The 16,276-nt window shown below is 39.9% G+C and overlaps 1 protein-coding gene across 1 annotated transcript in view; it reads right to left on the minus strand.

Moving 5' to 3' along the window:
- PLXDC2 (plexin domain containing 2) overlaps positions 1–16,276 on the minus strand; it is a 409,324-nt gene that overhangs the window by 15,407 nt on the left and 377,641 nt on the right. The window contains exon 13 of the mRNA XM_050939575.1: positions 8,189–8,349. Coding sequence (XP_050795532.1) covers positions 8,189–8,349 — 161 coding nt within the window. The remainder of the gene's footprint in view (positions 1–8,188; positions 8,350–16,276) is intronic.

Below are 16,276 nucleotides of genomic sequence, written 5' to 3' on the forward strand. Positions count from 1 at the left end.
TAACTAATAAATACACACACAAATCATACTATCCGTTCAATATCTATTTTCTGTTCCAAGTGTAACTGAACATATGTTTTGTGCTCAATAAACCAAATACAAACACTTCAGCACCTACTTTGCTTCATACTCTAAGGAAAAGTTCACAGAAATCTCAAGAACACTGCTTCTTTTGAAGTTAATAGCATTTTTCTTGTCTTGGGCATACAATTTGTTGAAATCCAGTATTCCACTAAGAATATAGCCCCAGTTCAATTAGCCTCTGCAGACTGTAGCCTCCTTCCTTCGGCACTTTGGTTTGTTTTCAAAAAGAACGAAAAAAGAGTGTGTGTACGCTCTTATGCATGCAATATGATGGCCATAAGACACACAAACGATGAAACAGAAAAATGTACTTCAGCTTTATCCTTTTCTGTGCACTTACATAAAAAGAGAGTTTTTTGCTAATCAACCTCAGTAATGTAACCAATGTACAACTTAAAATATACAGACTCAGAGCTTCTCTACACAGCGGGATAATGTGCTCCACAGGGTTGTGATTTCTAAAGTGCACTTACATAATGCATGTTAAATGGTCTGTGTAGACCTTGCTGGTGTGCACTAATGTAATTTAATGTTGTGCAGTTTGAAACAGCGCTATGCTTAAGTGCACTGGGGAACCTCTAGTGCACATCAACAGGGTCTACACAGACCAATTAAAATGTATTACATTAGAGCACTTAAGAAATCACACCCTATGTAGAAGCCCTCGAGGAATTCCACCATGATTTTAACAATTTCCATCCCACCATCAACCTCAGCCTAGACCAATCTACACAAGTGGTCCATTTCCTAGACACTACTGTGCTAATAAGCGATGGTCACATAAACACCACCCATACCGGAAACCCACTGACCGCTATACTTACCTACATGCCTCCAGCTTCCATCCAGGACATACCACACGATCCATTGTCTACAGCCAAGCTCTAAGATACAACCGTATTTGCTCCAATCCCTTAGACAGAGATAAACACCTACAAGATCTCTATCAAGCATTCTTAAAACTACAATACCCACCTGCTGAAGTGAAAAAATAGATTGACAGAGCCAGAAGAATACCCAGAAGCCACCTACTACAGGACAGACCCAACAAAGAAAACAACAGAATGCCACTAGCCATCACCTACAGCCCCCAACTAAAATCTCTCCAGCGCATCATCAAAGATCTACTAACTATCCTGACAGATGATCCCTCACTCTCACAGATCTTGGGAGACAGGCCAGTCCTCGCTTACAGACAGCCTCCCAACCTGAAGCAAATACTCACCAGCAACCGCACACCATACAACATAAACACTAACCCAGGAAACTATCTTTGCAACAAAGCCTGATACCAGCTCTGTCCACATATCTATTCAAGTGACACCATCATAGGACCTAATCACATCAGCCACACCATCAGGGGCTAGTTCATCTGCACATCTACCAACATGATATATGCCATCATGTGCCAGTAATGCCCCTCTACCACGTACATTGGCCAAACCGGACAGTCTCTATGCAAAAGAATAAATGGACACAAATCTGACATCAGGTGTCATAACATTCAAAAACCAGTGGGAGAACACTTCAACTTCTCTAATCACTCAGTGACAGATTTGAAGGTGGCAATTTTGCAACAAAAAACCTTCAAAAATAGATTACAAAGAGAGACTGTTGAACTTGAATTAATATGCAAATTAGATACAATTAACTTAGGTTTAAACAGAGATTGGGAATGGTTGGGTCATTACACTAATTGAATCTATTTCCCTATGTTAAGTTCTCCTCACACCTTCTATGGGTCATCTATTATCACGTCAAAGGTTTTTTTTTTCTCCTGCTGATTATAGCTCATCTCAATTGGTTAGACTCTTCCAGTTGGTATGTGTACTTCCACCTTTTCATGTTCTCTGTATGTATAAATATCTCCTGTCTGTGTGTTCCATTCTATGCATCCGAAGAAGTGAGCTGTAGCCCATGAAAGTTTATGCTGAAATAAATTTGTTAGTCTCTAAGATGCCACAAGTACTCTTGTTCTTTTTGCGGATACAGACTAACACGGCTGCTACTCTGAACCCTATGTAGAGTGCATTACCCCTCTGTGTAGACGAGTTCTTAGTGCAGAGACCAGAGGGGTGTGTGTATGTGTTTGTGTGTGTGTGTATAACATTTTATTAATTGTACAGCTACAAGACTACTCAAAAGTGCTTTGGTACATTGACACACTACCAATATTCAATGTGAGTTTTCCTGCTGGTATCAATGGAATCAGGAGTTGCCCTTCATCTTTTTTGTTTATTGTTCAATTGAGTGCCAGATTCTCTACTGGTATAAACTGGCACAGCCCCTTCTAGTTCACTACCACTATGTCCGTTTATACCAGCTGTGAATTTGGCATGTAATGAATTATCTTTGACATGCTCTTTTAGGATTTCATCCAGATCCACTGATTTCAAAGGGAGTCTTTCCACTGAAGTGAGAGTTAAGTTGTTCTTTTACCAGCTTCAGAATTAGTTGCAGTATGCCAACCTCTGTGTACGTTCTTCTTGCATTGGTATTACTACAATCTTTGGTGGACTTTCTGGCTTTGATCTTTTTCAGGTTTCTTTTTTGATAATGTTTCTGGTGGCTGCTGGAACAACCTGGACTTATCTTTTTGGAATAGCATTTCCCAAGAATCGCCATCAACTGCTATGTATTTATTCTACGGCATGTCTGAAATACTGTATACCTCTAGACAATTCCTTCCCTTTTAAAAGAAATACTACTGTGGTCCACCGTAATGATTCCCAGTGCTGTAAGAACAATAGTACATGCTGTAGGGTAGGTTCCATTTTTGTAGAATTCTGGGTTTCCAGTCAAAAGGTGAAAAAAAACCCACCCAGTTTTCTGGGAAATGACACAAGAGGTATTCTGTTTTCTATCATGTCATTATCTGACATGGAAACGTTAGCCTCATGTGTGCTACTTCAAAGACATTTATTTTAATTGCTGTGCCTCTTATCCTTTGGCAGTAATCCAGCTCAGAATATTCACTGTTTGCTTTTCTCCTGAATAATAAACATGAACTACCACTTCCAAGAGGGTGAATAAGTGTTCCAACTTGGAACTATAAAGGAATCATGCTGCCTAGAATAATCCTTCTCTCTTTACTCATTCCCTCCTGAAAACATGCAAGGACCCAAACATAGTTACCATAGAAAGCACTACTAATACATAAAAGCAGCAAAGAATCCTGTGGCACCTTATAGACTAACAGACATTTTGTGTGATGCCACAGGATTCTTTGCGGCTTTTACAGATCCAGACTAACACGGCTACCCCTCTGATACTAATACATAGTTGCTGTTCTCTTTTTCTGGGTTCCCTGCTCCATTTGGATACATTTATTCTCCTCCAATCCAAAGGGTGGAAAAAAGTGCAGTGCCCTCTGAGTGGACAATTTGCAAGCCAGTCATGGAACTTGATACACAATTTTCAATCTATGAAGTTCTCTTATAATCAGTCCATTGCTGATAATCCATTACTCTGTACTTGGTTGTTCCATATATTCTAAAATATACTGATTATTAAATATCTGCAAATTCATTAATATGTGATAAGAAGAAATGACTGATTATGATTAGTAACTACCTCATTTGTAGTGAAAATTGCTGGCCAGTACTAAAATCTCCACCAAGAATCTCCCATCCCTTCAAATGATGTCAAATTCTTGCTGACTTAGCCCATGTCTGCTTTGCTAGCTAAGGGTATGATTCCCAGCCTGCAGGGACATAAGTGTGCAAGGTGTCCTCTGAGCTAGCCTGTTAAAACAGTAGTGTAACCATGGTAGCGTGGGCAGCAGCATTGGTGACATAGGCTAGCTCCCTTGAGTACATGCCTATGTAGTTCAGGTGAGTTTGTACTCAGAGCGGCTAGCCTATGCTACCACTGTGGGTGTCCATGCTTCTCGCAGGTACACCACTATTTTTAGCATCCTAGCTCAGATGAACACTAGCACAGGTATGTCTACATGAACTGGGAATCACACCCCTGGCGTGTAGAGTAGACTTATCCATTTACAATCCGACTAAGGAGTATCACATTTTTTATTTAATTACCATTTCCTCAAACATGTCAAAATTATTCCACTTTTAAATAAAACATTTTCTATTTCAAAACACAAATTTAAAAGAGGAGTAAAATATTTTTCAGTTCATTACATTAACAAGCTAACAAAACATCAGCAGAGATTGTCCTATACATTTGTTGTTATGGTGAATATTTGCTATTAAAACAGATGGTAATCTGACAGGCCTTCTGCGAGTCAATGAAGGAAACATATGGAAAAATTGGTGTTTGACTGTTTCCTGTTTTCTGAAAGGATATTATAATGAAGAGCAGTGAATAGTAAAATGATCTGGTTATTGAAAATGAATTGCAGTGTGCTGTTTTCTTTCGAAGAACCATTGTATAAATAGCAAATGAAACCTGCCTTTGCTAACTAAGAGTATGTACTGCACAGGTGTCACTGGGTCCAGTCATAGTAGATGCTACATGGCAATTGGTTTATGTAGGGTGACTGGCTATCCAGCATAATGATATATAGACTTCAAATGGAAATCACACTGCTGTCTCTTCCAGCTGTGTTATGTTGCAGGAACAACTTATAATTTTAGTATGTAATCAAAGAAGTGGAAGTAGCTATATATACAAACTCCAGTTAAGGGGCTCATTTGTGACTTCCTAACTGACAAGCACAATATTTCTGGGTCACAGCATTCAGACCCAGTCCAGACACAAACACCTTCCACATTGAAAAAGTCTTATGCATTTAATAAGGCTAAAACCCAAAGGGTTCTATAGCAATCACTCTATGGTTTGAGCATTGGCCTGCTAAACCCAGGGTTGTGAGTTCAGTCCTTGAGGGGGCCATTTGGAGAACTGGGGTAAAAAAAAATCTGAGGATTTGTCCTGCTTTGAGCAGGGGGATGGACTAGATGATCTCCTGAGGTCCTTTCCAACCCTGATATTCTATGATTCTGAATCTACTATAAAATTACATACTTCATAGAGAATTAAAAGATCATCCTGTAGCATTTAATAGTGGATTCTCTGTACTTCTGTTACAGAATTCTATAACTTGGGTTAAAAATTATGTACAAAGGTTATCTTTACATTCCATAAGATGTTTTATAAGGGTAAAGATAGCTTGTTTTTATAAGCATAGGAAAGGCAGGTCCACTTCCTCTCTTTTTTCTCTCCGCAGCGGTACATTGGCTATTAATTTATTGCATTGACTAACCTTCACTCTGGAGACCTAGACTGAAGTCTTGATTGAGTATGACAAATGACAATGAATTTGTGGCTTCACCTTGAGCATTACAGGACTGAACTACCACTCAAGGCAAGGAGGTACAGTTCATACTCTCTGCTCAAGGAACAGCAATTCTGGAAAAGCAGACTGGTCATAGGTCAATTGTTCAGATACAATTATGTGAAGAAGTTGCCTGCCTACTCGTGCTTTAAATCATACAAAATATATGAACACAACTTTTTTCCCCATTCACTACTCTTATTTTACCTAACATTTGTGTGTGTTTGCATGTGTTTGCGTGTGTGTTGAGGGGAAGGAGGGAATTTTTTTCATGCTATTTGGTCAAGCCTGCGGCAGCATTTCTCAATCCATATCCTACAACACTAACACCAGATCTCTATTCTACTCATCTCCAATAAATAAGGTAAATTGGCTATTTTGGAGAACCTTGCCAACCCTGTTGACTGAGTATTTTGGTCTCAGATCTCCCTCTAACAAGGATTCCCTTACATCATTGTGCTACCAGCATCGCTTACTCAGAAATCTCTCTTATTCCCAGTCATGAATCTTTATGCTGACAGAACCTTTAGTATTTTTTCTACAATCAAATGAGTAAATGCTTTTGTATATATTGTCTCCATATAACAATTATATTTTATCATCTTCTTCTACATTCCCTCCCATATATGCACTTTTGTTCTTTCCAAAAGCAAATCTTAGGGGGATACATTCTCCTCTCCATGTGTGGGAGTTGCATGTTGTCATAAACAGATGGTTAAGGGTTAATGTCTCTTTTTCCTGTAAACCTGGAACACCTGAGCAGAGGACCAATCAGGAGACAAGATACTTTCAAATCTCGATGGAGGGAAGCCTTTGTTTGTGCTTTCTGGGGTTTTTCTTTGTTCTCTCTGGGTTCTGAGAGGGACCAGACATGTAAGCAGATATCTCCAAGTTTCTGAAACAGCCTCTTCTGTTCAATTTAGTAAGTACTAGTTAGAAAGGCGGTTTAGTCTTTTAATTGTTTTCTTACTTTGCAAATGTGTATTTTGCTGGAAGGATTGTATCTCTGTTACTGCAACGTGTATTTGTGCTGGGGGGAGGATTCTCTCTAGTGTTTATAAACTGAAAGACCCTGTAACATTTTCCATCTTGATTTTACCAGAGACAATTTTTACTTTTTTCTTTCTTTTATTAAAAGTTTTCCTTTTTAAGAACGTGATTGTTTTTTTATTCTGGTGTGAGACCCAAGGGGAGGGAGTCTGCACTCACCAGGGAATTGATGGGAGAAAGGAGAGAAGGGGGGGGAAGAAAAACCTGATTTCTCTCTGTGTTAGTATTACTGTCTCTCTCTCAGGGAGAGTCTGGGAGGGGGAGTGAAGAAGGGGAGGAAGGTGGATTTTCTCTCTGTTTTAAGATTCAAGGAGTTGAATCACAGCGATCTCCTAGTGTAGCCCAGGGAAGGGAGGATCTGGCAGGAAGAAAGAGGGGAAAGGTTTATTTCCCTTTGTTTTGAGACCCAAGGGGCTTTGGGTCTTGGGGTCCCCAGGGAAGGGTTTGGGGGCCAGAAAGTGCCCCAAAACACTATATTTTTGGGTGGTGGCAGCAATACCATTTCTAAGCTAGTAATTAAGCTTAGGAGGGTTCATGCAGGTACCCCATTGTTTGGACGCTAAGGTTCAGAGTAGGGGTTCGTACCTTGACACGTGCATATCCTTGTGCACCAGGTGAGAAGGATGAGTGCATTTTCTGAATTGGACAAACTACTTATAGTTTTTCTTTGTGAAATTAAATGATCAGTGGTAGTAGTTATGAAATTATCTGAAAAGCTCAAACAATAAAAATGTACTTAATAGAAGCAATCAGTGCAAGAACCAACTGCATTTCAGACAGCAACAGCATTCTCCTATACTGGAGGCTGCAGATACTTGCTATTATATTTCCAAAGCTGTGGTAATGTTCTAAAATTCAGAATAATCCGTTTCTCTACTCATTTTCAAAAAACCTAAAAAAAACCAATAAAAATATTCTGCAAGTCTGAGTCTGTGTTCAAGGAACATCTCTACCTGTTATCATGAAACTGACCCCAAAAGCCTAACCCTTCCTGGCACAATACTCATGCTTGTACTTTTGTTAATTTCTGCAGAACTTATGGTTTTCACAAATATTATATCATAGCTAGAAAAAAAAAGGATTATGTAGCTTACAGCACTAGTAGTAATGGTAATAGTCATAGTTTTGATGATCACTGGTTTGTTACATACCAATAACTGTCCTTAGTTTCATGCATCTTATTCATTTTGGGTAGGATAGAAAGATCATGTTGAAAACTAGTAAGCTAGTAAGCTAGTTCATTAGCATTGAATGCAGGGATTACTTCACTTTTGGTGACAGTAAATATATTATGTAGTAGATGGCACTACTGTTCCAGGGATAACTGTGTACACTTATACTATAATACTATAATACAAATGTTTAATAATAATAAATTGTTAACTGGTAGAATTTCTGCTCTGGACCATGTAACTACGCACCTCAAAAACCCCCTTTTAATATGCATTTTACCGTTGGCCAGTACCTTGTTTCTGTCCTTTTGGAAAAGAGTGTTGCCACACAAATCAAGTCTTTTTGGAAGTTTTTGTTAACAGATAAATAAGTTTCCGATGCTAGGGCCAATCAAAGCTGTATTTATAGAAGCAGCTTATGGGTTATGCATTTATGATTTTATAAACATTACAGATTAAAGCTAGTACCAATCAGGATTCAAAGAAAAGTCTACAGTCTTAGCTTAGAAAGTACTATTCTGTAGACTGAAAAATCATGTTAAACAAATAACAGAATTAGTGACCCATCATGGCACCTTTGACTTACCTCAATAAAGAAGAGACTAGCTGCTGACGTTGGATGATGGTACATATAGACTGTTACAAGGATGGCTGCTGCTACAATGAGGACCAATATCAGAATTCCAACAATTAAACCAGCATGGAGAGTTCCACCTTTCTTCTCTGCAGCACTATCATCTGTAGAAGCTACAAGCATGGAATACTTATTAGCATGGCAACTGTTTTGCGATTGAGAGATTATTTCTTCTAGTCTACAATAAATTATTAATAATTGAACATTTGTTTTCTCTGTCCTACATTTTCCTAATATTCTCAGTAACCCAAGTTGCAGAAAGAAATTACATCTTCCTTCCCCCATATGCGTACTCATATAATGTTAATGAAATGACATTTCCAAATGTTTTATTATTTCTAGCTCAATAAACAAAATTAATACCCTTCTTTCTGAAAGTAATTTGGACATTCTAAAGTTCCTAATTATCTACATAATGAATTTACATAAGAACAAAATTTGACTTTGATTTCCCCCAAAAAACTATCACAGTTGTCCTGCAGACATCAAGTATTAATTGAATACATTTTGAAATATGCATTTTGTCATTTTTTTTTTGGCAAGCTTCAATCTGAGAGATGTCACAGTTCCCTGTGAGGGGGAGCTAATAAACACATTCTGAAAGCCTGATTCATTAGCTTGGAGAATGATTTTCCAAAGTCCTGTGCTACTGAATCACATTGCAAAAGTGTAACAAATGAATGTGAAATGACCCTCAAATATTTTAATCTTAGTATGAAGGGAGTACAAGTATTTCTGAGGTTGATCGTTTCGTTAAACTTTATACTGATAGGTCTCTTGTTGTAGTACACATTTGCCTTGGGGAAAGAAGACATACCAGGGTATATATCCCCTAAAGCAAACAACATCACTACTCCCAGATAAATCAACTAATTGAAAATCTGATCAACAGTGTTATGCTGAAAGAGTCTTATTAAGTTAGTTAGTTGTCATTGATGGTACTGGTTGCACTTGGATGAGTCTGATTCCTATTTTGGGCACCCCCAGAGAATTTTAGCAATTTTAAACATCAACAGTAGGTTATTCAGCTACTATTGCCTATAAACAGAATTCACACATAATCAGTTACCATACTGTAAATAGAAAAGAAACAAGAATAAGAGGAAGGCCTTAGAATGATTCAGAAGCCCTGAATTAGTTTTAAGACCCATTGGAACACATGATTTGCCTACAAAAACTAATATTGGTGCTAGTGTTCCCATCCTTGTCTGCCTCTTTTTCAGTCTTTTGAACAATCACCTATGTCATCGGCTTTCATGTGACCACGTTCCGGGCTTCTGAATCAATCCAAAGCCGCTCTCTTCTGGTTTATTTTCTACATATAGTGTGGTAACTGATTGAGTGACAGTTCTGTTTTTATGTAACTGAAAGATGAACTCATTAACAAGGACCCTTCACTTTTAAGCCCCTCTTCAAAACACATTTCTGTCATGTTGCCTATAGTGACTCTTGTTGAGTTGTATAGAAATCCCTTTTGTTGTTCCCTTTCCAAGACTAGGATGTAGGATGTATCTATTTGTCCTCAATTGGTGAGATCCTCAGGGCAGGGACTGCGCTTCTCATGTGCCTGAAAAGCACCTACTACTTCTCAGGCACCACTGCAAACAAATGGTACATAAAAATAGTAATAACTACTGTACATGATCTTTTAGCATTCACCAGCTGGCCAACAGATCATTCAAAGCATATCGTAGACAAGGAAATTTGAAAAAGAATAGGAAAGGGACTATCTGTCTAGGTTCTCTCACAATGATGCCTATCATGGTACCAGCTGAGCTCTTAGGGTGAATGGCTAACTCTCATGATCCCAGCTACACATGTTCATGCATAATAGTACTCTCAGATGGAATCAAACTGTATAAAGCTAGAGGCCCATAAGCAAAACTATAGGAAGGAATTTAAAATGCTGCCCTAACTTGGGATCTTGGAGAAGAGCATGAACGTCTGATCCTATTTCCTCCCACAGATTTGCCTCTGTGGCTATAGGTAAAGCAGCAGGAAACTCCTTGGAAGCCAGTAGTCTTCTCTTCTAGGTCTTGCAGCAGCTAGCTATGGAACATTTCACATATTGCAGGCTCAGACAGCAATTGACCAGCCTAAGCTTCTCTCCTCTGCTTTCACAGCACTAAGCTCAACCACAAGAGCACATGGGGCCCAGGCCCAGTCTGACCTTCTTGTAGCCTGCGGGGCTGGGGGTGTTGCAAAGCCAGGCACAAGAAGAAGAAAGTAAAAGATGAGAGAAAGAGAAACAAGAGGCAGAAGAGGATGGGAAAGAGAAAGAAAATAGGCAGAAAAGAAGGAAGAGGAGACAAGTGTGCTTGAGCACGGTGGAACAGAGTTGGGGTCTCCACATCATTACAAGGAGTAGGGGGCTTCTACAACAAAAAGAAGTTGTGGGGTCTTAGCCATTTCAGCACACTTTAAATTGAATTAACTTTGTTTATTCATACTGGTCACAGCTAGCAGCAGATACATTTCAAAATTGCTATGCTAATCATGTTTTTCGCACATTTCAAGGGGTCTTGTGTATTAATTTTTGTACCATCTGCACAATTTTTTACTATCATGAGTCCCATTCTGCCATCTTTCTTTATGACACAAGTACACTATATGAAGTGTGCAGATATGAGTTGCTCCCATGACTGGCTGCCCTCAGGGCCATTACAGGACCAGTGAAAAAAGGAAGATGGCTTTAAAAGATTTTACCTTTACTGAGAGATAATTTAAGGTAGCCCAGTGGTTCTCAACCTAAAGCTGGAAGTCATTTGCAGCCCAATCAGCACACAGCAGCGACCCATATGACATCCTCAGGGCCATACAAATAGTATATATATTATTTGGATGCAGCACACATAACACATAGAGAACTGCATATGCGGCCCACAATGGTAAATACGTTGAGTATCGCTGATCTAGCCCCAGGAGCAAATTTGTGGGAGGAAGGGAGAATCCGGAATGATTCAACTTTCCCCAGCTCCTCTCCAGGATTTCCAAAATCTTGAGATAGGGCCATTTTACCCTGTGATATGGCTGCATAATTCATCAGGCAGTCAATGGGATAATGCATGGTGTAAAGTACAACTCAGTGGAGTTAGATTGACAGAAACAGGCCCTAAATCATTTATAAAATGGCTATATGCCTGCACCTGAGACGACTGAATTATAAAAGCTCAAACTGCAATTTTCAGTTTATACACAGTAATAAGGATAATAATACTAGTACTTGTACATGCTTTACATTCTCAAAGCACTGTGCAAACATCAATTAATTTATCCAGAGGCCAGCAGGAGAGGCCTGCTTTATGTTACATGCCCTGGGCCAGATTGTGAATCCTTTATTTGCAGTGATGAGTAGTTAATTGCACGAACAGTCCCACTGACTCATCAGTAGGAGTAAGGGATTCATAAACTGGTCCCATAATAGTTACTTTTCCTTTTACAACTGCCTACTCCTTTGCTCTTCCACTGAATGCTGGATTAGCACAAGTTAAATTTACTTTACCATTTATACCCATTTTCTGACCAATTTATGCCTGACAAGTACTTTGTGGACTATCATATTCTACAGATATATGAAAGAAAGGTCCTAGCCAGGGAGTAGGGACCAGATCAGACGAATCCCTTTAATTTGATACATTGTCGGTGTTTACTACCTGGATTTGTAAATGAGAGACTCCAAATGATAGCAGCCTGTCAGTATTTCTTCTATCCCGTTGTGTAAAGTATTCCAAGTACATTGAAATAATGATCAAAATGGCAAATGCAAAAAATAATAAAATATGAATACATGGTTTTCTAAATGACAAGTGTAAATGACTAATGATTTCCATAATCAAACTTCAGTTCATTGACCTCAGTATTAGAAAGTTGAAAAGAAATTGATTTCACTCTGTTTGCACAGACAATAAACAATGTTATCAACTGTGAAAATATCCTCTGCCATAAATCAAGGACAGGTCTTTAAAAAGCCACAGAGGGGAATGCTAGAAAGAAGACTTGGAAACTTTTTCAGGTGCAAAAACATTATTAAGCTTATCACAGCCCATCTCCTGCTGCAGGCAAGGCTAAACCTGTAAGGAGGATATTTATCTTGATGACCAATCCCTTCCTGATGGCAGCTCTCACAGAATTTCCCTTACACTCTCCTTTTCTTTTGCTCCAGCGGTGGATGTTACAGATAGCATGTTCTGTTTACTAGAGAATCACACACATCATACCTTGTGTAGGCTGAGTTTATGGCACACACCAAGGGCTCCTTCCATCCATTCATTCGCTCCTTTCCTGACGAGCTCCCTGTGTGTCCCCCTGTATTTCAGGGACTCCTTACAACTCCCCTCAGTCACTCCCCTGCCAGGAGTTCTGTGTGCCCTTCCATTTCCACTTCCCCCATGCTCTCCAGTCCCCCTTTTCATCCCATGGCAGAGGCTCTGCATACTAACTAATCTCCATACCAATTCCCCCCCACAAAGGTTCTGTGTGCTCCCCATTCCCTCCTCTTCCCATTTCAGAATCCAACATTCTCCTCCTCATGGATAGGGCTCTGTGTGCACCTCAGTCCACTTTGTCCCTTCACGTCCTTCCTTACCAGGGACCCCTAACCTCCCCCATCGCTAGGTGTTCTGTTTGTCTCCATTCCTCTTTCCACCAGTAGCAGGTTTCCCCATTCTCTTCCCATGCCAAGGGCTCTGTCTGAACCTTCATAACTCCTGTTCCCCCAACTTCCTCCTTTCCCCTGTCTTATCAGAGGATCTGTATGTCCTTCTTCCCCCTCTACCAACTTGTCATCCACCAAAGGTTCTGTGCACCTCATTCTACCCTCCCTCCATATCAGGGTTCCCAATCTCTTCATGTCCCTTTTCTCCTCCATCCTTATTCTTCTTTCTGTCTAGGGGATATAAGTCATTCAGGATGTTAACATGCTAAAACTCCATCTGGAGGATAGGCAGAGATGAGAGGCTGGAAGGTGTTAATGGGTGCCATCAATCAGTTCTTTGTCCTACGGACAATTGCAGAGGTGCTTGAGGTTTCGCTGTGCTGAAGAGCTCTGGCAGGGGCTTCATGTGCCCTCCATTTCCCACCTTTTGGTTTTCCAAGTTCCTCCCAAATCCACAGAGTTCTGGCTATTGTTGCCTACAACATTCCCTGAAATTTTTGAATTGATTGGATGGCCTGACAGACAAACAGAGACGTGTGTTCACGTGTTCATGGTTAGGCTGCTTTTCTTTATGGACTGTACAGCAGGAAGAAAACAGTGGGTAATTACATGCTTTTTAAAAAACACATACACAAATGAGCTAAATATTAATTCATTCCAGTCTCCTCTTCTGCTGCTGGAAGGTCTTCCAAGGAAGCCCTGGTCTACAATGCCAGCTTACGTTGGTATGACAACATCGCTCAGGGGTGTGCAAAATCCCCTGAGAGACATAGTTATACCGACCTAACCCCAAATGTAGACAGCGCTATGTTGACGGGCGAAGCCCTCCTGTTGACATAGCTACTACCTCTTGGAGAAGTGGAGTACCTATGTCGAGTGCTACAGCGGGCACTGCTGCAGTGCTGTACGTGTAGACAAGTCTATACAGATGATGAGTGAAAATCAAAAATATTTTCATAACTGGAATTTTACCTTTAAAAACATATTTTAAAAACATGGAGACTATCTGGTTTGATATTAGATTATGTTATGACTTATGGTCTGATTAGCTCCTTCAGACATTCTAGTGTAGAAAAACATCAGAGAGACTCAAAGATGCATTATAAAGAGACCTGCCCTGTTCCTTTTGAAGCCAATGGGAATTTTGCAAGAATGTGTCCAAAATCTTAATTAAAAAAACAAAACAAAAAACCCCAAACTGGTAATGGTATGCACATCTTGTAAAACCTATTATGCTGTATTATAGCATTTGCCTCCCTGTAGCACACTAGCCATTCAGCTCCTTAGAAGAGTGTACATGACAGATAGTACTATGGCATACTTCCTACAAGATCTGCTCCATAGTTCAGATTGATGCTAGCTTTCCACTATGCTATTATTATAATATAGAGAGATTGTGAGGGCACCTGCCCCTCAGTAATGGAAGAAGGAAGGGAAGGGGCTAACTAGGAATTCATTAGAGTAGAAATATAAAGAGGAGACAGTGGAAGGTGAAGCGAAAATCCCTGAAGGTCCACTACTATTTTTTCGGTGGGAGCCCTATATTCTCACTACTGCAGGACAGAGTTAGTGAACTTCCAGACCAGGAAACAAGGAGAACTGAGAAGCTACATGGAGGAGTTATTTTGTTTGCAAGAGATTTTGTAAGTTAAGCATTGCTTTTTTAGGCTCCAGTTGAAGCAAGGCAGCCCTTCTTATCAGTTTGCCCTTATATTTTAGGCTGCAGAAAGCCCTGCTCAAAAATCACAATATAGCTGTGTCATAGTATCTTTCCCCAATCTGAACCTTAGAGTCCAAAAGTTGGGGTACTAGCATGAATTCCTCTAAGCTTAATTACCTGCTTAGATCTGATAAGCTGCCACCAATCAGGAATTCAAGTGCCTGATACACTCTGGTCCCCCTAAAACCCTTCTCTGGGGACCCCAAGACCCAAATTCCTTGAGTCTCACAACAAAGGGGAATAAACCATTTCCCTTCCCCCTCCTTCCTCCCTCCCAGCTCTTTCCTGCTCTGGGTACACCAGGAGATCACCATGATTCAAACTCCTTGAATCACCACACAGAGGGGAATGTTACCTTCCCTCCCCCTCCTCTTTTCCCTTCACCCAGAGGCAATACAGATTCAAACTCCGTGAATCTAAAACAAAGAGGAAATTCACCTTTCCCTTCCCCCCACCAATTCCCTGGTGAGTACAGACTCAGCTCCCTTGAGCCTCAACAAGGGGAAAAATCAGACAGGTCTTAAAAGCAAAACTTTTAATAAAAAGAAAGAAAAAAGGTAAAAGTTATCTCTGCAATTTAGATGGTAAAAGTTACAGGGTCTGTCCGCTTATAGAAATTGGAGAAAAAGCCTCCTCCAGCAGAAATACAATTTAAAATACTTTTAGCCAAATACACATTAGAACTCTACCAGCCAGATACACATTTGCAAATAAAGAAAAACAATCAAAAAGACTAAATTGCCTTTCTACCTTTTGTACTTACTAAATTTGAACAGAAGATTAGAGAGCCTGTAGGTACGTGTAGTTACTCTCAGAACCCAGAGAGAACAAAGCCAAACTCAAAAAACACAAACAAAGGCTTCCCTCCACCGAGATTTGACAGTATCTTGTCTCCTGATTGATCCCCTGGTCAGGTGTTTGGTTCCCTGTTTGTTAACCCTTTACAGGTAAAAGAGACATTAACCCTAACTATCTGTTTATGACAAACTGTACAGATATGTCTGCCTGAAAGTGGTAGGATGCATTTTTATTTTTATTTATTTATTTTTTCCTTTTCCAGTTACTCCTGGCCATGGCCCAGTCACATCCACACAGAACTCTTCTTCACTTATATATTGAGGCATTTAAAAATAATGTTTAAAAATTTATCAATATAAACTGATCTCCTGCTAACGCCTGTGGGCCAGATGGAGTGGGGAACAAGGGCCCCAAGGGAATTTAGAGGAGATGCGGGGAACCAGAGGATTGTTGGAGGGGACACAGAAGACCTTGAGAGATGTAGATGGGCAAAAAAGGTGAAATTTTTAATCCACATTAAACATTGTGAACCCATAAAATTTTCTACATACAAAATATGAGAGAGTAAATTTTTTCTCGCGGACAAAAGCCTCTTAGATTTCTTCCTCCTCTGCTCCACTATCGACTACTCCCATATCCCTCTCAGATATAATCCTTCCTCAGTGCAGGGGGGCTAGATTAAGGGGTCCCCTCCAGCCCTCCATTTCTATGATTCTATACCATCCTGTGGGCTTGCTATGAAACATGCAGGAGGGGAGCCCGGCTTTGATGGCCTCACAAGATCTATCAGAGATCTATCTATGGGTACCCAACCTGGGTATTTTACAAGCTAATTCAAGTTAAACTTTTGGTTCTTAATAAAACCAAA

This window comes from Gopherus flavomarginatus, chromosome 2 (genome assembly GCF_025201925.1).
Source record: "Gopherus flavomarginatus isolate rGopFla2 chromosome 2, rGopFla2.mat.asm, whole genome shotgun sequence".
NCBI classification, from domain to species: Eukaryota; Metazoa; Chordata; order Testudines; family Testudinidae; genus Gopherus; species Gopherus flavomarginatus.